Below are 21,252 nucleotides of genomic sequence, written 5' to 3' on the forward strand. Positions count from 1 at the left end.
AGTTGGTGAATAGAAATGGATTGTTGCACTGGAGTATTTAGACCAAGACTGGATTCCTTTGTATCCAGAAATCACTGGCTGCTAGCATGGCTGGGCTTTGTCCTGAGTGCTGCGCACAGCCTTTGTCCCTTAGGCAGAAGAAAGGGCAAAAATTACTAATGGGACAAGGAAAATATAGGTGAAAACAATGGCACGTCTCTGCTGGAGGAAACTGGGTGTTCCAGCGGCTGTTTCTCCATGTCTCTCGTTAGGTGGCATTAGTGCAGTGGCTAATGACAGCGAAAGCATCCTGCAGCTCCCCGGATGGGGGCAGCCCATAATCCCTTTGTTAGGGACAGCTGGGAACGATTTCAAGAAGAAAACAGGAGCAGGATCTGCCAGGGGGGTGGTTGCTGTTCAGATGGTTGGGTACCACCTCTGGTTTTTGCACCTTGCTGTCAAGCTCTGCTCTGTCCAGATGCTCGGAGCCGGGTCTGGGAGAGGCACTGACTGCAGCAATCCCACAGCAGCGTTCGTGGCTCTAGGATGAGCCGGGAAATCCCAGCCCCATTGCTTGATCCCACCTGTGACCTCCTTCACTGCAGAGCCCAGGGTGAGCCTCCTGTGTCTCCCTGCCCTCTCCCACCCCTCAGAGCCAGGATCTCAGCCCACCAGCCCTGCTTTTCCAGAGCAACAGGCTCCTGGTTATTTTTTAGCTGCCATAGAACCTGATGGGAAGAAGAGCAGCGCCCTCTTCCTCCTGGCTCTCAGAGCTCAAAAATCCCGAGCAGCAGAGGCATTCCTGCGTGTCCTGCCTTGCTCCGCCTTGGTCTCCAGATGTCAGGCTTCTGGAAAGGTAGAAAGGAATGAGAAAACGGTGTTTGTGTAGGGTGAAGTGACTCGCCCTGGTTTAGCCTTAACAAGATCCCTCCTATATATTTAATGACCTGAATGTAAAATTTATGGCTTGGAATGCCCCAGCAGCAGAGGAAGCCTTCAGCACACAAGGTGCCTTTTGCAGGGCAGGAGAAGTGAAATCCCCCGAGGTCTGGGAAGTCTGAGTGATGTAGTTATGGCTGGCACTTTGAATATATGTGTAGACTACTTCAAAATAAATATTTGCAGTTCAACTCTAACATACATCTGGGAGGATGAGAGCTAGTATGTATTAATGTTTCTTCAAATTAATAATTTTGAAAACTTTACACTGAAATAATTTTGCTGTTGCACATAATAAACAGAGGTTGGTGTGGGTGCATACTGGGGAGAAAATCACCTGCCCTCTATGCACACCATTTCCTCCTGCTTTGAAGACAACCAGCCCTTTGCACTTTTCAGCCTCTTTAAAGAAGGGAAAATAAAGGTAAGGGAGCTCTTGCAAGATTTGCCATTTTAATCTCTTGTTTCGACATGTGCAGCTTTTGTGTTGCTGAAACTCTCATTCACCTGTTGCCTCTGTGTATGAAGAGAACCAGACAGATAAATTCACTTCAGTCTCCTGGGGGAAGCTGTTCAATGTCTGATTCCTCTCCCAGTGTCATCTGTGCCTCTGCTTTGTGCTTGATGCCACCAGCTCAGGCATGGCACAGAACACAAACAGGGGAAGGAGGCTGGAGTTGCACCCAGGATAAGCATGGAGAGATGCCCTGGGAATAGTTGTGTCCATGGAAAGCCTGTGATGGGGCCCAGATCCCAGCCCAGGAGGTCCTCTCCTTTGGTCAGCACTGGAAACACAGAAGGTGAGTGTGGAGCTACTGGACAAAATGTGCTACATTTCTCAGGAACCTCAACCTGACTTTGTATGTTAGAGGATTTCTCCAGCTCTATCCACAGCCTTTGTCTAGCTACAAATGATAAGTAGCTCAGTAAATCCTTCTGGATTTTTGTATCCAATGTTTTTAGAAAAGATTGGTTTGTAGCCTCCAAACGATTCTAGTTATTTTCCTGATTATGCTAGAACTGACCCTTACTAATGCAGTGATGGACAGAAAGCTTATTTTAATACATCAGTTATTGTGATTTCATTTTCTTAAGCTCTTCATAGTCTTTTCTCTGGAAATGGATTCTCTAAATTTTTCTCTTCATGCTGAGTAAATTATTCCTTTCAGACCTACTGCCTGCTTCTGTTTCTATTATACCACTCTGTCCTGTCTTCAGAGTTTTCTGGGACATCTCTGCGTTTTTTCAGGATATGGCAACTACTAACAAATCACTTCTTTTTAGGGAAAGATGAGAAATCACAGAAAAGGAGGGAAGCAAAAAAAAAAAAAGGGCCGACCCACTTTCTTCGTTGCCTGCTGCTGCTTTCCTCTTCGCCGGGAGAGGCAATGGGATGGGGGTGTGAATGAAGCTCTGATTAAACTGCAGGCGTGACTGGGGACCGAGCCAGTATAAAGCGGCTGAAAATAGGGATATAACCACCACAGGTAAAGCAGACTGCGTTCCAAAGGCAGGGCTGCTGTGGCACTGTCTGCCCTGCAGGGTGGCTGATAAGCTTATCAAAGTTGCGCATCCTCTCCCCTCCCTGCAAGGGCACCCGCGCTGCCTTCCCTGTCCCCAGCTGCCCAAAGGAGGCACCGTGTCCCTCTGTTCGCTCTTTGCAGTGGGTTTGGCCAGCGAGGACTTTGCTGGGCCGGCAGAAAAGCTCTGGGGAACATGCCCCGGGCACGGACAGAGCCCGTTCCAAGCCAGGCTCCGCCGGCCCGCAGCCGGTGCCTGCCCATGCCGGCACTCGGCTTTGCACAGCCAGCCTGTCCTGGAGGGCACGGCCACACCCAGGCTGGAGGGGTTTTCTCCATCACAGCCCTGTGAAGCCTCTTTTTGACACTGGAATTGATTACATATGGAGGTGAGGAGGAATATTCTGTGCTGGTCTGGAGGCAGGAAAGAGCAAGACTGTCAAAGACCACCCTAGGTCGGGGGTGGCTCCGTGTGGTGGAAAAGTCTCTCCTCCAACCCGTGCTTCCAAAGAAAGGCTCAGCAGTCTCTTGTTGTTCGGTCTCATGGTTGTTTATTGCAAGTTATCTAAAAAAATTTCTTCTCGAGCTGCTGTGGTTTGCTCAGCAGCTCAGGCAGAGGCACACACACACCCTGACATCCTCTCTGACTCCCGACTGCTTCTTCTCTCCCCCCGCCCAGGGCTGCTGCTATCTTTTATATGGTACATTACATGTTACATGTTTATAGTTTTTCCCCAATGCCTACTACCTATATTAAATGGTGCTTTTCTACTCTAAATCAATCTGTGAGTGCCAACATTACCAAAAACATGGAGGTAAGGAAGAAGAAAGAGGGATGACAGGATAGGCTCAGATCCCTCCATCTTAAAACTTCTGACCCCCCATGTACAAAAGAGAAACCCCCCTGTACAGGTGTTAAAACCCCCCTGTACGGCACTCAAAAATTCTTCCCTCTACTTTGTGACTACTTCTACTCTAATATCTAAGCTTTTGTGACTTCTTGTTCTTGCAAGGTTGGTAAATCATTCCATGGCTTAAATCCAAAATCACAGCTGTTTCCAGCTCCCTGCCAGGGTCTCAAATGCTTCTGATCTGGACTCAGAACATCCAAAAATGTCTGAGGGACATTTTGAGTTCCCACACAAGACCAGCGGTTTTGTCCCTTGGAGCTTTTCTTGAGTAAGGGACAGTGGTCATGCACAGGCTTGTCTCCAGTGAGTGGATGGGGATTTTTCTGAAATGTGCCCCTATTTAGATAGATTGTATGTGAAGCGGGAAAAATACCACCAGCTAATCTGTTGCAAACAAATGATTTAACCACTTAACCAGTTTAACCCCTGGGTTTGAGCTGTCCAAACGGAGCCCCTCCTTCAGTGTGGATCCTGCATCATTTGAGATGACTTACTGCTTCTTCCCCTTTCCTCTTTCTCAGGATTAAAAACCAAGAGAGGAATTAGGCTTTTTTGTCATTTGTTACTCTTGAGCATGGAGCAGATTTTCCTCAGAGCTGTTGGCACAAAGTGCATTTATAATATACAGAAGTGAAATGGCAGGGCTCAGACAAAATGCTTGTGTGCTTAATGGAAACACAGGCTGCAGTGTGAGGGGGCTTTTCATGCTTCACCTGTGCTTGCAGCTCTACTCTTTGTGAAATAAGCCAGAGCTGAGTGGGCATTTGTTAATACATTGGGCAGAGTGCTGCTACTCCTTGAAGCTTGTATACTAAAAATTGCCTCCTGGTTTCAGTGTCAGCCCTTTTGCTTCCTCCTTGCCTTTGGGACAGCATGGATGCAGTCATATATCTTTATTTAATTAGCTGGAAAAGTGCCAAATAGCTCCCAAGGTGAAAAATAAGGTGCTTTTATCCTCCTGGCCACGTGTGCTGGAGTGGAACAATGGTCCTGTCGTGTTATGAGCTGAGTCAGCTCAGGGAATAAAAATTATATCCCCCTTCAGACTGTCAGTGCTGTTATCCTTCCGCAGGCTGACACATTCACTGAGCTGGGCTGGCTCATGTGTTGTAGCCTTTAAGTGAGGCTGTGAAATAATGTGCTCGGGTTTTATGGCATTCTGACTCATCATCTAGGTTTTTTCCCTCCTCTGTGCCAGGTCACATGAGAAGAGGCTGAACATACATGGTCTGTCTGTGGCTGCAGAACTCAGATGTGTAAGTTTACCCACAGGGGCTGCTGTTCTGGCATCATTCCTGCTCTGTGCCAGCCCCACTCCCCAGGCCAGAAGCAGCAGCTGCAGGGTGCCAGTGGTGTCTTGGTGAGCAGAAAGTGTGAGCCCAGGCTCTGTTGGTGGGGGAGAGCAAATCAGAATCAGTGTCCCAGCTCTGGAAGGTAGGAAGTGTCCTAGAAGTCTGGCATGGCATAAGTCCTGGGCTAAGCTCTGCTTTTCTTGTGCTTTGCCTAGAACATCAGAGGTCTCTCTTAGCTGAAAAAGAACCAAACCCGTGTGGAGTGTTTACAGATCTGTACTGTCTCTCTGAGGCAGAGCTGCGTTTTTTTCTGCACCTATTCCATGCAACAAATTACTTGGAAAGCAGAAAGTTCAGGGAAGCACCTGCTGCCCTCACCTGCTGTTGCAGCGAATGAAACCCAGGTGTGCTATGAATCCTGATAAGAAAATTACCTTCTGTAACTATTACATTAATCAGTCTCTATAGTATGAAAAGTTTGTGAATATGTATTAGTTCTATACATTTCAATGGAAAGAGGTATTTTGATGGAAAGAGAATTTTACTGGAGACTTCGTTCATGCTTAAATAAAACAAGTTAGAGGACAGCGGAGCCCCAGAAAAAAGGACTTTGCTTCTTAGAAGCCTAGAGCTGTCCATGAAGAAGAAAGGACACCTCTAGTGAGCCAAAGTAATGCCAGGATCCTCTAACACATCTCCCAGCTTTGTGTGGGATCAGAGGTGAGTAACTACAGCCAGTTTGGCTCCAGCAGCAGCTGGGTCATTAGGCAAGCTGCACAAAAGCTGCAAAACCACAGCTGCTTTGCCAAGTTTTGCTCTGATTAACAATCGGTTGGGTGGGTGTTGGTGATAAGTCAGATCGCACCTGGACATTTGATGGGTACAGAACCGCTGTGTAAAACCACATTTAAGGTGGCCCAGTTTGGCTGGGACAACTTTTGAGACGGTTTTCCTGGCCACTTGAGTGGACAGTGCCGATCCAGATTGCTGCTGGCCATGCTGTGACGAGACCAGGGGCACCTCGGGCGTAAGGTACCAACCCTGCCCGTGGCCAGTGGGGCTGCATCACCCCGGCCGGGGGGAGCAGCCCCCAGGAGCACCCGGGTGCCGGGCAGTGTCACCTGTGGTGACAGCTCCGCAAGCAGGACAGTCCCGCTGCTCCAGTGCTCTCTGCTGTCCGTGAGGGCTTTGGGAGCCATGAAATGCCCAGCCGTCAGAGAGAGGGCGGGGATGCGTTATCCCCTCGGAGCAGCCCGAGCATCCCGCCGCTGGGAGTGCCGCGATGTGCCAGCCCTCCGGCCGCGGTACCTGCCGCCTCCGCGTCACCGGGCTCCGGCTATAAAGCGCCGGCGACAGAGCATCCCCCAGCACAGGCGACAGAGAATTCCCCAGCGCAGGCGACAGAGAATTCCCCAGCGCAGGCGACAAAGCATCCCCCCAGAGCATCCCCCAGCGCAGGCGACAGAGCATCCCCCAGTACAGGCGACAAAGCATCCCCCCAGAGCATCCCCCAGCACAGGCGACAGAGCATCCCCCAGCGCAGGTGACAGAGCATCCCCGCAGCTCCAAGGAGCGAGGCACTGGCAGCAGGAGAGATGTTTTATTCGGGGATCCTGACAGAGCCGAGCAGGAAAGAAGTGGAGCTGAGAGAAGAGGCGTCCCTCCGCCAGCAGAGGAGAATGAAGCAGGCTGTTCAGTTTATTCACAAGGATTCTGCAGATCTCCTCCCTCTGGACGGGCTGAAGAAGCTGGGGACGTCGAAGGATACTGTAAGGCTCTATTGTGTTTATTGGAAGGGGACTCGAGGAGCTGGTAGGGCAGTGTCTATTTCTTTCTTCACGCTGCTTTTCTGTTAGGAGAAGTTGGTTGTGTGTGGAAACTGATTGTAAAAAATGTGACTTTTGTATGTAAAAGGAAGGGAGTAGAAATATGATAGTAGTTATAACCACAGTTGTTTTCTTCTAGTAAGTACTTTCAGATGGCTATTACTCAGAGTTAATAGCATTTAATTTTTAAAAAATTATTTTTTCTATTTTTGCATGAAAATGGCATTCTGTTTGCAGTACACAATTCCTCTCTGGGTCAGAGTAAGTCAAAATGGCTTCATACGATGCATACGTGCACACACATGTTGGCCTGTGATCTATATGTACACACAACACAGAATCACAGAGATTCAGTAAAGTATAGTCACTGGTATTTCAAAATATAAAACTCTCAAGATCATGCTTCAATAAGGGCTAATGCATATGTGGGGTTTCTTAAATTTAAGAGACATAATTTTAGGTTTAAAATATTTACATATGCAGTGATCTATGTGATCCTGTACTTGGTGCCATTCACCGTGTCTGGGGGCTGGGGAGCATTTCTAAATACTGTACAGATGTTTCAGCTTTCACTACTGGGAAAGGATACTTCAATGTGACATCAAAAGTTCTGACATAAGGAGTAAAATTTAGGAAACATATCTACCAGGGAAAGCTCCTTTGGGTTTTTTTTGCCCAAATGTTGAAAAAAAATCTTGCACCTTGTAAAACAATATTTTCATTTTTCCAATGCTTGATGTGGGTTTTGTTGAAAACCAAAGTCAATCTTTTTATTTTTAGTGTTTTGTTTTGTCAGAGCCTTCCTGCTCAGCTGGGTTAGGCTTGGCTCTGCCTGCCTGGGACAAGTGGACTGAGTTGGCTGTTGTCTGCAGTGCACACAGAGGGGATTTTTTTGCTATCCCAAGTGTTTTGCAATTGTAGGAAGTGAAGCTCCTGCCCAAGGACAGGATCAGAAGGAGCTTTCCTAGTCACCACTGAATTGCAGCTCTCCAGCAGGGAGTTGAAGACCTTTTTCAGGCAGGAATGTCATTATTACTGTTTTCAGCAGAGTCAAAATGACATTTTGTGGCTCCATGACCCCCAGTGAGTGGGACTCAGTCCCTGACGTGGGTTCTGCTCTGCCCAGATAAGAACCAACAGGTAGCAGGAGCCAGGGGCACTGAGCACTGAAGTGCCTGGCCCTGCAGAGAGAGGATCAGGTTTTGTACCAGCACCAGGGTCAGAGCGTGGGGCTCCTTGACACCACCTTGGACACAGAAATGTCACTCGAGGTGTCCTCCCTGCTCCTGTGCCATGGCTGCAGCATCACCCCTGCAAGGAGGATCTGCACAGGGGGCTCTCTCCAGGGATGTGCCAAAGCCCTGGGGAGGGCCACAGCTCCCAGTCCCCTCCAAGAACAAAAAGAAGTTGCAATGCAGTGGAGGTGAGGTGCCCATGATGGCTGCTGGGGCTGGGGTGAGAACCCAGCTGGTCTGGGCCCCCCCACTGCAAAATGCCCCTTGTCCCCACGCCACAGGGAGGTGATGGCACAGTGGGCACACGTGGCCAGGGCTCCCTTGGCCACAGCCTCCCAGAGCCACAGAGAGGATCCTGTGAGTTTCAGAGATGTGTCCCTGGGTGTGCTGCAGGGAAGGGATGCTGCCACACTCAGCCCTCACACAGGCAGGGTGGGAAAGGGCCCTGCTGAGAGGACACATTGTGTGTCCCTGCCGGAGCTCACCTCTAGGTCAGGGGTGGCTCAGTGTGGTGGAAAAGTCTCTCCTCCAACCTGTGCTTTCAAAGAAAGGCTCAGTATTCTTCTGTTGTCCGGTCTCATGGTTGTTTATTGCAAGTTATCTAAAAGATTTTCTTCTCGAGCTGCTGAAATTTGCTCAGCAGCTCAGGCAGAGGCACACACACACCCTGACATCCTCTCTGACTCCCGACTGCTTCTTCTCTCCCCACCCAGGGCTGCTGCTATCTTTTATATGGTACATTATGTTACATGTTTATAGTTTTTCCCCAATGCCTACTACCTATATTAAATGGTGTTTTTCTACTCTAAACCAATCTGTGAGTGCCAACATTACCAAGAACATGGAGGTAAGGAAGAAGAAAGAGGGAGGACAGGGAAGGTCCAAATCCCTCCATCTTAAAACATCTGACCCCCCCTGTACAAGACCAAAAACCCCCTGTACAGCACTCAAATATTCTTCCCTTTACTTTGTGACTACTTCTACTCTAATATCTAAACTTTTGTGACTTCTTGTTCTTCCTGCAAGGTTGGTAAATCGTTCCATTGCTCAAATCCAAAATCACAGCTGTTTCCAGCTGCCTGCCAGGGTCTCAAATGCTTCTGACCTGGACCTGGAACATCCAAAAATGTCTGAGGGACATTTTGAGTTCTGACATGTCCCCACTGCTGTGGCTACCTGGATGTCACAAGGGCTGATCCCAGGAGGAGCAGGAGATTGTGATCTCTGAGACTGGAGACCCTCCAAAATACGGGACTTCACTTTGACGTGGCCCCAGATTGAGAGGCGTGTGCCCAGGGGGACTGAGCTGCATGATCAGGAGGCCCAGGGCAATCAGAGGTCTCAGCCCAAGGCGTTTGCATGGCTTCCTTGAGGATGATTGTGCATGTCCCCAAAAGCTGTGGGTTTCTGTCCTAGAGCTGCGTGGCAGCCGTGGTGGCGCGTGTGTGGAGGGGCTCCTGACGTGCCCGGTGTTATTAATGCAGGGTTCCCACGGGGGTTTTCCAGCATCCTTGGCAGGAGCAGAGGCAGGGGAACAGCTCCTCAGAGATGGCGACAGGTGGTGAGAACAGATCCTGTCTGTCACTGTGGCAGCTGGCAGCTGGCATTGCAGTTTTGGGGAGAAATCCCCTTCCTTGTGGGCCCGGTGTGGGGGTACTGTGCACAGCGAAGCTGCAGCGGGTCACCAGGGTGGGTGTGCTGGCATTCCCCTGTCTGTGTGCCATCACTCAGCTCTCCTGGTGAGGCTGTGCACAGGCAGGTTGGATAAATACTTCTTGTGACCATCCATTTCAATGCTCTCACCATTTCCAGTGAGTTACTGTGGCTCAGACAGAACTCCAGCTCCTCGCTCTCTTTATGTACTCCCCTCTGTCCAGTATGATATCAAGCTACAGCAAAGCATACACTGAATTTGGCAAATGTCAGTCTGGATGTAGAGAACAGAAATGGCTTTATTTTGATGCCTCTTCCCTCTGTTAGCCACTTTCCTGAAGCCCAAAACACTGGCATGAGATGGTCTTTAGCTGGGATGGGGGCTTCCTGACAGGGTAACCATGGCCCCCTTCCCAGCCTGGACAGGGCTCTGGCAGCTGGCTCTTGCTGACTCTTGCAGCTCCTCCTGGTGCTCTGACACTTGTCCCTTGCCCCCAGAGTCACCGGGCCAGTTTGGAGCAGCTTTCTGGAACAGTCCCGCATCATTTGACAGCCTGGGAAGCAGAGTTATAAATAGTAACAAAAGCAGCAGCAACAACAAAAGCTTTTCCCATTTCCATCGTGCCCTCAGACCTCACCTGGGCGCCCTCAGCACAACCCTGGGTGCCCCATAGCCCCAGCCCCATCTCCCCATGGCTGGAGCAGCACTGGGTGAACTGCAGCACGTTTGGGTGTCCCCAGGTCCCTGCTGTGCACGCCCAGGGTTTGGGGTGTCTGAAATGCAAAAAGCTCTGGTGCTGTGTGCTCTGCCCTGCCCAGAGAGCTGGCTGCTGCCTGGGCACACAGGGGTGCAGGGGGCAGCTCTGTCCCACCTCATCACCCTAGGAGAGGGGCTGACAGCACAGGATGCTGACAGGGACACGTGAGTTAGGATGAAGGATGGGAAGAAGAGAGAGAAATTGATTATTTCTTGGGATTAGATTTGTCAATGCATTGACACTCTTTCCCCCTCCTCTACTGTCTAGGTACAGAAGAAAGGGCAAACCTCCTGAGATGGGTTTGTGGAGGAGGGGAGCTGGTGTCTTCCCTGACTTTCACTTCCACCTGAGTGAGATTGTTGATGGGTCTTGTTATCCCCAAATCTAGAAGCCAAATAGAGGGAAATCTGCCAGAGAAATGAATACTGCAAGCTGCAGCAATGCACTTGCTTACAAATCACAGAGGAACAAAGCTGGGCAGAATTATCTGTGCTTTTGGCAGACAGTGGTAAATAAGGTCAGCAAGAGATGGTGTCTCTTCTCGCTTCTTTAGGTTTTCACTGTGACATTTTTGCTTTTTGCAAATATTGGGGTTGGAAATGGACCTATCTTATGAAAAAAATCCTGATTTGTATTTAGATAGTGCTGGATGATACTAGGAAAACTTATTTTTTTCCTGACACAATGAAATGTAACATTCTCTACTTTTATAAAGCTTTCAACAGTTTTTTGCAATGCAAAGGAATATTGTACCAGGTCATCTGGGTTTCTTCAAACACTGCCAGGCCCACACTGGAAGGAGAACACAGCTGCCTTTCTCACTTCCTCGGGAGGAGGATTTCCTCTCTCCCTCCCTCCCAGACATGGTCTGCTTGCAGTTTGCCAGGAAAATGTGCATTTGCAAATGTCCCCTGGCACATTATCCATTTACCAAGTACGTATCCATCACTTGAGTCATCTCCGTGACTAACATCCCTCACTCTGTTGCACACAAGAGTCAAGGGAAATCCAAGTTAAAGCAAACTAATTAATAGCCTGAGACAGGATGGTACTGCAGGGAACCTTTTCAGCCCCCTCCTGCCAGATTATTGTGGTATTGGAGCACAACATAAGGAATATTTGTCCCCCAGAGACAGGATTTGCTGTGGTTTTCAGAAGGGCAAGTGTCAACAAAAGGCAATCCCATTTGTGCTGCTAACTTGAGTTTGTTGAGTGATGTATTTTTTCCTTTTGCTGATGGGTCCCATGTAACATTCATAAAAACCAGGGCTTGAGAAAACCCATATATGCTACTGATTAACAATCTATAGGAGAAATGGTAGTTAAAAAAATAGGTTGAATGCAATGGTAGTTAAAATAGTAGTTAATGACAGTTAAAATAGCAATGAGTGTGTTAGAGATTGAGGCCAGGCAGATCAGAAGAGCACCCAGACTATCCTGGATGATGGCATTCAGAAATTTCTCATGGGGCTGGGCACAAGGAGGTGACCACTGTGTGACAGGCTGTCTTCTGGCCAGCTGGGTGAACCTCATAATTTACTTCTACACTCCCTATCCTTCCTTTTGTTGTTTTTAAATGATGTGAAGAATTAGTGTTCCAGCTGTGATCCTGAGCTGCAAACATAAAGGATATGGAAAGAAAAGGATATCCCATCCACTGTCAGAAAACCCTGGCCTGCATTTTTGCTCTGGTGAGGAGCACTGGAGATGCTCACAGGGCTGGAGATGCTCACAGGGCTGGAGGTGATCACAGGGCTGGAGATGATCACGGGGCTGCACCTACACTTCTGCCTCATACCAGGCAGCCCTTGTTTCCAAACTGACCCGCTTGTCCCTCCACACAGGGCCCAGTACCAGTGCAGCCAGTCTGCCTGCCTTTAGTCCAGCAAAGTAATCCTGCTTTCTGCTGTTTGGCCTCACTGGGAAGGCAGCACAGTGTCAGATCTGATTCCTCCCCATCAGGAGTTGCTGCTTAGGCACAGGATGTGCTCTGTGGTGGGTTGGTCAGACACAGCACCTGCAGCCCAAAATGGCCATGGGATTTTATTTCCAGTAGCAGAAATCAGGAGAGTGCACAGTGGGGCTGCAGGGAGCTGATGTGTCCCAGTGACCACTGGTGCTGCTGCAGCTCCCCCATCCCTCAGTGCGGTCCAGCTCTGCTGCCTGCGTTGTGCCCACAGCAGGATCTGAAGTGCCAGCATGGCTGCAGTTATTTCAGGATGATGCCAGGTTGCATTAGACTTCTCTAAGTGGTGTTATTTAACATGCTGTGCACAAGGGTGGGCACTGGCCAACATGGGGAGCCACGGCCCGAGGTTTTCAAAGTTATCCTGACTCCGATATTCCCTTGGGATGAGGGGGTTCACTGGTTCAGATGTCTCTGCGGGCACACAGGCATGTTTAATGTGAATGCAAAAATTCAGGGATAAGCCAATAAAAATGCCTCACCATGGAGAAATTAAAATCAGAAGGAAAGGCATTAATGGGGAGGGCAGATTAGCCAGGCAGAGAAATGAGCAGATAATCAGGCAGAGTCATTTCACCTCCAGCAGAGTGTGTGCATCCATCTGCAATGAACATTAAACATAAAAAGGCTTTTGGGAAAGAGGTTGGAGGAGATCTTGAGAGGCAACATGCTTCTCCCAGAGCAAATGGAAATAACAAAGAAAGAGAGAAGTGTTGGGAATTCTGGGAGAATACCTACCTGCCTCAGATGAGCTTACCTCTTTCCTTCCTCTCCCTTTCCTCTTGTGGTATGGCACTCTGGATTGGTCCCATTTAGTCACCCTTAGCAGCTAAATAAAAGTACAGGGAGAAGGGGCACAGAGGGCAATTTTAGACATTCTTTATATTTAGGTATAGTGAATATCATTGGAAAGCTGATTTGTTACATCCTAATTTTTCACATCACTACTGAATTCCCAATATCAAGAGATGAGGGCAGTTATGGTTGAAACACCAACTTGAAAAGGCTGGACTTGTTTGGATTCCTGTATGCAATCAAACCTTGAATTTGAGTTTGGTAAAAGAAAGGTGTCTCAAAGGCTAATAGTTTGAAAGTATTATTCCCTTTGCAAAACAAAGCTCTTTTTAGCCAAAGACAGGTAAGCCAGAACTAGCTAGGAAGAATAGCTGTAGTCTGGGAATTAGGGAGAGTGAGACTTCATGACCTCCCTCCCGTGAGAGCAGCACTGGCCCACGGGCACCACAGGCAGTCTGGTGGCACTGGCCACTGTGTGGCTTTCCTCTGACTTCACCCTGCTCTTCTGTGTGTGTTCTTCCTTAAAGCAGCCACACAACATCCTGCAGAAGCGCCTGATGGAGACAAACCTATCCAAGTTCCGAGGCAGCCGAGGCAGCTGGGCTCCGAAGGGAGATCTCTCATCACAGACCAACAAGCTGAACCAAACCAAACTGGGCAGCTTGGGGAAAACACAGGATGAAGAGCTCATAGTGGTGAGCTGCCAGGTAATAGTCACTCCACAGCCTTTTGTGGGTTTTTTTACTGCAGATTTTATTTCCCACAGTCTCAGGCTGTGCTCTTGTTCTCCATGTTTCGCAGTCAGGTTTGTGCTCCCATGGGACTGTCACAGCTCTAGGGATACACTCCATCTGCTGCTCCAGGCTGCTGTGGCAGAGATGGCCACCTGGGAATCACAGAGAAAACTGGTGTGATGGGTGTCTTCCCTTACACATCAGGGCAGAGGGGATAGCTAAGCTGGGGCAGCATGCTGAAATGCTGGGGTATAATTATCCATGGCAAATCCCTGTGCTCACAGCCTGCTTGCTTTCCTTAGGTGCCATCCCTGTTTTTTCTGCCCAGGAGCAATTTCACATTTCTCTTCCTTAGCCCCATGCTCATTTGTATTTCCCCCTCTCCACAGTATTCCCTCCTGCCTGGGCTGCCCCACCTGCTCTCTGCAGGGCCAAATGAGCCAGGAAGGGCCAGGACCCCACGTGCATCTGAGCGTGCAGGGGAGCAGGGATGAGCTGACATGAGGAGAGTTCATGGGCAGCAGAGCTCGGGGACACTCTGGTGCTCATCCTGCATCCCACACATCATTTCCCATCTCTTCTTGCTCTTGCAGTGTGCGGGGAAGGAGCTGAAGGCCGTGGTGGACACTGGCTCGCAGCACAACCTCATGTCCTCTGCCTGCCTGGACAGGCTAGGGTAAATATCCAGATGGATTTCTGTTCTGCAGGAGCATGGCACCTGGCAGCACAGGCAGTGTCCTGGGGCTGGGGCTCTGCCCATGTCAGTGATGGTCATTCTAGAAGGGCTGGGCAAGCCCCTGACCCTCCTCTTACAACCAAATCCTGCTCCAATCTTACACGCCAGGGAGGTGGAATAGAAAGCCACTGGTACCACCCTATCCACCTCTGAGGGAATCCCTTCGGAGGGTTGGATGCATTTGTATTCTTTCACTGCCTGCTTGTCACTCAGTGCCTCATCAAACAGCTGAACCTTCCCCAGCCTTCTGTGTCCCCAGGGCAGCCCAGCCCAACTCTGCAGGCTCCTGTGGCAGGGCAGGGACCAGGCTGCTGGACATGCCCCCAGACAGTGGCTGCAGCACTGCTGGCCCAGCAGCCAGTGTAAAGAAGCTGTGTGCATGCATGTTCTCAGAACTGGGTGGCTGATGCTGCTCTCAGTTACAAATTCTCCTGGTTAAAGGAAAAGGAAATGTATTTATGGATTATTAGAGGTGACTGACAGCCATTTGCAGAAAAACTCTGTCATCTCTGAGGAATAGAACCAGGCTTCAGCTCATAGGATATCAAGGAGGTTTTGGCACTTTATTCCCATAGAGTCATTGCTTTTTGCAGCTAACTTGCAATAATTATGAAAAAAGGAAAATCACACCTGCTCACTGAGCGCTACTGCACAGCCCTGACCGAATGGTGCCTGTTCCTGTCCTAACATTAATTACTTCTTTGCACAACAGTGCTTAGTGACTGGAGGGTGGCTGTGTTTAATGAAACCTTGTCACAATGTGTGGAGCAGCTCAGCCAAGCTTAGGATGGCCACACGATGGCATTTGGAGGATTTCATGCTCTGGGACAATTCCTCTGCTCCCTGTGTTTGTTGCATGTGTCTGGTGCAGTTCTTGCAGCACTGCTCTGCTGCAGCAGCCCTGTCCTTCAAAGAGCACTGAAGAAAGAGGTCAGAGCCTGTTTCTGCTGCCCAGGGCTCAGGGGACCTGGTGCCTCAAAGCATCATTTGTGTGTCTGATGCTCAGGCTCAATTCCTCCCCTCATTTCCAAAGATTTTTTTTTGTGTCTTGTCATGATGCCAGTCACTCTCTCCCCCTCACACTGAGGAAAGCAGTGGAGTAGGCTCACAGCTTGGCAGTGTGAGAAATCCCCTGTGGAGCTGTAGGAGGTGCAGGAGGTGGCCAAGGAACTAATGAACTTCTGATTGGTGTGTTCCTACTTATTTTTAAAGCCTCCAAGAAAGCAGTAGAGGGGATCCAGCTCCTTTTCCCTGCTACCCCTCACAGTCCTTGCACCTGTGCTAATGGTGTGGGCAATGCCCACCTCAGTCCTGGAGCCTCTGAGGGGGCTGGCTGGCCCCTAGGACAGATGGACAGACAGGCAGACACATGCACTGCTGCAATGCGGCTCAGCAGAAAGGTACCTCAGACAGCTGAAACTTGATCTGGCTTTTAGCTGAGGGAGAGATCAGCACCTCAAATGGCCTTTCCATTAGATTCTTGCTCAGTTTAAAAGAGAAACTGAAGCTAAATATTTAATTAGTATTGTCAGACTGCTTCAAAGGGTGTAGATAGAAGCTGTACCTGAGATATCTCTGACATCCTTTTTTCTTTTCTTTGGGCTGAATGTGATTGATTTGTCCCCATTTCCTCTGAACAAACCCAGCAATAGCACCTAACAAACTAACAGACACGGACTGGGTCACCCTGGATGTGAGCCATGTTTAGCATGGAGAAAAGGGGCCTCAGGGGGTACCTTATTACTCTCTACAACTACCCAAAAGGAGGCTCAAGTGAGGTCATGAGTGACAGAACCAGAGGAAATGGCTTCAGGTTGTGCCATATGAGGTTTAGTTTGGATATCAGGAAATATTTCTTCCCTGCAAGGGTGGTCAGGCCTTGGAACAAGCTGCTTAGTGAAGTGGTGGCATTACCATGCCTAGAAATGTTGAAAATATGTGTGGGAATGGCAGGTGTGGCATCTGGGGACACAGCTGGACTCGATGACCTTAGAGGTCTGTTCCAACCTCAGCCTTTCTATGATTCCATGGGGACAGAGTGCCAGCTCCTCTCATGGAAGCTGGAGTGAACTAACCCTTCCTTACACCCGCATTGCATTAGAAGCAATTCTGTATTCCCCAAGTATTAGGAAGATGTAGGAAAAAGATTCCTTGGATAAAACCCAAAATGCAGCACAGAGCTGTGCTTGGGCAGCACTGTGGGTCATGCTGTGGTCTGCTGGCTGCCTGCAGAGCACCCAGACAGAACCTGCCAGAGAAGCAGCTTTCCAACAACAGCATGGTAAATGAGCAAACTAAGAGCACTTCAGGTGTAAGCACCCTCCAAACACTGTTTGCTCCTTGCTGGAAGAGCCAAGCCACGGTCATTTGATGTTAGGAGTGTTTTCAATGCCCACAGGTTAAAGGAGCATCTCAAAGCACTCCCTGCCGAAGAGGAGGTGGTTTCGTTGCCAAACAAGGTGAAAGCCATCGGGCAGATCGAGTGTCTGTCCCTCACGGTGGGAGCGGTCCCCGTGGAGTGCGCTGCCCTCGTCGTGGGTGAGTGCACAACCCTCTGCTCCTCCACCATGGGCTGGGCTCTGCCTCCTCTTACCCCAGCAGGAAAAACAGAGCTTTAGGAAGATGTTAAAATTCAAATAGAGTAAATGCTTGTTTGGTCCCCCAGAGGGAAGGGGGAGGATGTGTTCACAAGCTTGGCTTTGCCATGCTGATGGAGCAACCACTGCAGGCATATCCTCCTGCTATCCTGTGCCCTCCTGTTCTCCTTTGAGTCAGTCCCTTTATAAACAGGGTTTTGTTTAGCAGAACAACCACGAAGGAAGGGACTGACAAAAAGCCCAGGAGGGCATTTTGAATGTATTAATCTGAAATGTCCTGTTTTTTTCCAGAAGACAATGACCAACCCTTTTCCTTTGGGCTGCAGACACTGAAGTCTCTGAAGGTAGGAGTTTTCCAGCAGGATGCTGATAGGGGAGCTGGGACCACTCTAATTTGCAGTTTCCCCTCATTTATTCTCTACAGTGTGTCATAAACATGGAGAAGCACCACCTGGTTCTGGGGCAGATGGACAGGGAAGAAATCCCGTTTGTGGGCGTTGGCAGTGCTGAGGCAGGAGAGCAGTAAGTAGTCTGGGGAGGTGAGCTGCATGTGCATCCCTCAGCCTGCTGGCAGTGCCCCCTGGCAGGGTCACACAGGAGCTGCCAGACCCTTCACTGGAGGTGAGTGAGAGGTCAATGGCCCAGGCAGAAATTGTTTGCATCAGCTCATCAAATTTTGAAAGGAGTCCCGATTTTTCAGCAGCCTTTGTCAGCTTTTACTGCTTTTTTTTCCTGGTAAACATTGTACATCAAAGCGGGTGTCTGACAAGACAAGCACGGGGGAATGCCTTAGGAAATGTACTTTTTGGAGGTCACCAAGAAAACTCCTTGAGGTCTGCTTTGACAGCATTCACAAACAAATTTTTGTCTGGAAAATATTTATGAAGCAAGGCCAACAAACCCACATGAATGTCTGAGAGAGAGATCCTGCCTGGAGATAATTGTGTTGCCACTTCTCCCCGCATTACCGCAGCAGCCCTCCTGCAGCTCTTCCTGGTGCCCCTGATTTTTCCAGCCTTATCTCCCTAAAGAAAGATAAATATGTGCTGTGCCTCTGAAATGTGTGTAGCTGTGGTGGCTGGCTCTGCAGGCTCCCCCTCCTCCCAGGCCCTGCATGGGGTTCCTTCTTGCAGGGTGCTGTGGATCAGAGGTGTTTCACTGATTTCTTCCTCTGACTCACAAAACCAGCAGGCACCGAGTACCTGACAGGGTGTTTGCACCTCTGCACTGCTTTCAAGGCCATATTATGCTTTCCCCCCCACCCCCAATGGAAAATGCCTGTTTTACTAAACATCTTTTCCTTCTAGTTTCAGCAGTTTGGAGGCATAAAGAGAAATTGAAACACCATCCCCACGCAGGAGCTTGATATCAAAGAAATCCTGTGCAGCTGTTCCAGATGAAACAGCAGCGTGCTGCTTTGAAAACATTTATACTTGGCTACAGCTTGAGTAGAGCTAAATGAAATCCTGTTTGTAGCCAGTAATTTAGAGATATTGTCATGTTTATCTATGGGTTTTGAGAAACAAATGTGTGCTTACTTTCTGGACTTTTCTATATAGTGTCCTCTTTATTACAAACGGTTGGGAAAAACCTTATGAATTTCTTCTGATGAGAAAAATACTTTTTATAGTGGCCTCATATGAGTAATTGTACTTAGCTGTGATTAGAGGCTATCAGAATGAGATTTTTATTAATGATTTTTCCAGGGACTAAGCATTTATATTCACTTAATTGATATAGCCACATTCAAATGGCCATTACCAGGAAGTTACTCAGAGTAAAATAACAATGTTAATACCACCTAGAAATTATAGCTCATCCTGTTAGCATAGCATTGTTGCCATGTAATTAGGGATGCAACTGCTGGCTTGATGAGAGAGAGCAATTGCAGAATTATTAATGGGTTACAGGCTTCTCTGCAGTGGCGTGGCAGAAGCACAGGAACAGGATCTGGGAGGGCTCCCAAGGTGATCTCCCAGTGTGGGGTTGGCACCAGTGCTGGTGCTCAAAACCCTCTGAACAGGGATCCTCTGGGCAAGTCTTGGCTGCCTTCCTGTGGGGGTAGTCAAGTAAATCAATCATTACACTGACCAAAAAGCAACAAATGAGCACAGAAGTGTGTTGTCTGGAAAGCAGCAGATGCAGTGCCCTTGGCTGCCCTGTCACCAGGAGCTGTGCCTATCCCTGCCCACCCAGCACCCAGCCTGAAACCCCTGCAGCTCCCGGGCCATGGCTGGTGCAGGTTATTGACTCCAGCTGCACTGAAGTGCTGCTGCCAGAAATGCCATATTTTTTATACCTGTCTACAAGTCGCTTGGGTTCTTAAGTGTAACCCTTGATGACCCTCAGGGGAGGTGGGAGTTTTTGCCAGTACAAGCACTTCATTTGGTGTCACTGTCCTGGAGCAGCAGGGCTGTTGCTTCCTGTGCCACACAGTATTGCCTGGGGGAGCCTGGCCTCGCACAAACGCAGCTTCTTATGTTTTCAAAACCTATTGGGAATTAATTGCTGTCATCTGCTGAAGAGGCCTCTTTAAAATTCAGAGTAATCCACTTGTGACGTTGCACATCTGCTGATGGCCAGTCCTGCTGCAGCTGGATCCTGAAGGGCTCCAGTTATGCTGCAGGAGCTCTCTGCTAGCTCTGACTTACCAAAAGCGCTTTGGCCCCGGCATCAGCTGCAAGCACCGCCGGCATTCCCACTTCGGGAGCCTCTTGATGGGTCTGGCTGAGAATCAGAAAGTTTTGTCATCTTGTGGCCATCGGCAGCCAGGCTCCTGCCAGCTGATCCAGTGCATGCCCACCCTGCCATCCCATGCCTGCCAGAGCATCTCAGCTGGAGCTTTATCTCCTGCAGTGGGTTTGAACCTCTTTTCGATATTGGGTATATCCAGCAAACCTGAACTATCTGTATTTTGAGCTATTTTCTATTTTGGTGATAAGTTTCAGTGCTTTCTCTACATACAATATTTTATATAACACAGCTATAAATATAAATATATATTTACAAGGTTGGGCTGCCCAGGGTAGTCCCACTGATGTGTTGTAGAAATGTTTCACTAAATACGAAATATATTTGATTATTTTATAAGCTATGAGTTTGGTATTTTGGTACTTTTTTCTTTCTGTGCATATTACTGTGCTAAATGTCAAATTAAATCTAAATAAAGTTACAGCATTATCACTGTTTATTTGCTTCTGTGCTAGATATGCTGGGGTTTTTTTTGTTTTTTGTTTTCAGTGCACGTGTCTGTTAAGAAAAGGAGTTATTTCACTCTTAGGTCTGTTGGGGCTCTACAGTGCTTTTAGAAGTGCTGTTGGGAATTGCCATTGAAGTGAGAGAGACTGGCAGCTGGGATGAATTAACCAGGGCAGGCTAAAATGGCACACAGAACTTGGGCTAAAAGGTGAGCACTTAGAATCCCCAGCCTTCTGTCACCATGGCTCTCCCTCCCGAGGGAGGAATGAGATCTATGAGATCCTGCTGTTTCCAGGCTTACCCTTTGGACAGCTGTTTTGATATTTGTGCTGTGTTCAGTTAGCTTGCTGGGGCAATGCCAATGCAGGTGGATATGAGAGTCTCTGTAAATTCTGGGAAAAGAAAGTGGACAGAGCACAAGAGGTGAGGTACGAGTGCCACAGCTGTGTGACCACAGGCAGAGGTCAGGGTCTTCCCCAAAACTTTGAGTCTAGATTTAAGGACTCGTGTCTCTGCCTGAATGGGCTTTAGGATGCTTCAGCAGTAGTTGAGCTCTGTCTTACTGATGAGAAATTATCCTTTCACCCACTCCAAGTCTCACAGCAACAACCTTTGGTGGAGCAGCAATACTCCATGCCCAGTGAAATTGGTTCTCCTTAATGCTGGGCAGGCATTTTCTTTGAGCATGGAAAGAAACTAGGCTCCAGCAATAAAATGCAGAAAAAATGGGAAGTATCAATGTACAGGCAAAAATAATGTCTTGTGCTTCCTGTGGCTGCTATAGGTTTCTGGATTTATTTGTGGTGCTGGAGAGCAGAGTCCCAGCACATGCAAATAGAAAATCAATGGGCAAAATTGCATCCCCTCTGCACAGTGGGGCTAGCCCTGGAGCTGAGGGCCCTTCAGAGGTAGCTCCTGTGAACAGATAAAACAGAACAGCTGCTGTAGGAGGCAGGCATTCACCTCAGTCTAGAGGGATTATAGAACAGGGGAAGTAATATCAGATCTCTGTGCCAAGCACTTGCATGGTCACAGGGGTGAATGGTGCAGCAGCTGAGTGTTGCAGACCAGCTCCACAAGCCCTGGGTGCCTGCTCCTGCTCCTCTCCAGCAC

At 48.8% G+C, this 21,252-nt stretch overlaps 1 protein-coding gene across 4 annotated transcripts; it reads left to right on the forward strand.

Annotated features, from left to right (window-relative positions):
* Positions 1 to 5,886: 5,886 nt before the first annotated feature.
* Positions 5,887 to 20,129, forward strand: NRIP3 (nuclear receptor interacting protein 3). Of its 4 annotated transcripts, none has more exons than XM_072929623.1 (8): positions 6,013 to 6,038; positions 6,124 to 6,410; positions 13,402 to 13,581; positions 14,202 to 14,284; positions 16,743 to 16,882; positions 17,233 to 17,285; positions 17,366 to 17,463; positions 18,249 to 20,129. In XM_072929623.1, the coding sequence occupies exons 2-8, from the start codon at positions 6,237 to 6,239 to the stop codon at positions 18,268 to 18,270; spliced, it is 750 nt and encodes a 249-aa protein (XP_072785724.1). In that variant the 5' UTR covers positions 6,013 to 6,038; positions 6,124 to 6,236; the 3' UTR covers positions 18,271 to 20,129. The 4 variants fall into 4 exon arrangements, with proteins under 4 accessions (XP_002197511.6, XP_072785724.1, XP_072785725.1 ...); XM_072929624.1 differs by having other exon boundaries at positions 6,017 to 6,038; positions 13,405 to 13,581; XM_072929625.1 differs by having other exon boundaries at positions 6,018 to 6,038; positions 17,236 to 17,285.
* The last annotated feature ends 1,123 nt before the right edge of the window (positions 20,130 to 21,252 follow it).

This window comes from Taeniopygia guttata, chromosome 5 (genome assembly GCF_048771995.1).
Source record: "Taeniopygia guttata chromosome 5, bTaeGut7.mat, whole genome shotgun sequence".
NCBI classification, from domain to species: Eukaryota; Metazoa; Chordata; class Aves; order Passeriformes; family Estrildidae; genus Taeniopygia; species Taeniopygia guttata.

Bases quoted from the DNA above. Each gene is read 5' to 3' on its own strand.
- NRIP3 (XM_002197475.7), top strand. From the start codon at position 6,237: ATGTTTTATTCGGGGATCCTGACAGAGCCGAGCAGGAAAGAAGTGGAG. The intron at 16,883-17,232 runs GTGAGTGCACAA...GTTTTTTTCCAG, and splicing joins GTGCGCTGCCCTCGTCGTGG to AAGACAATGACCAACCCTTT. The intron at 17,286-17,365 runs GTAGGAGTTTTC...TATTCTCTACAG, and splicing joins AGACACTGAAGTCTCTGAAG to TGTGTCATAAACATGGAGAA.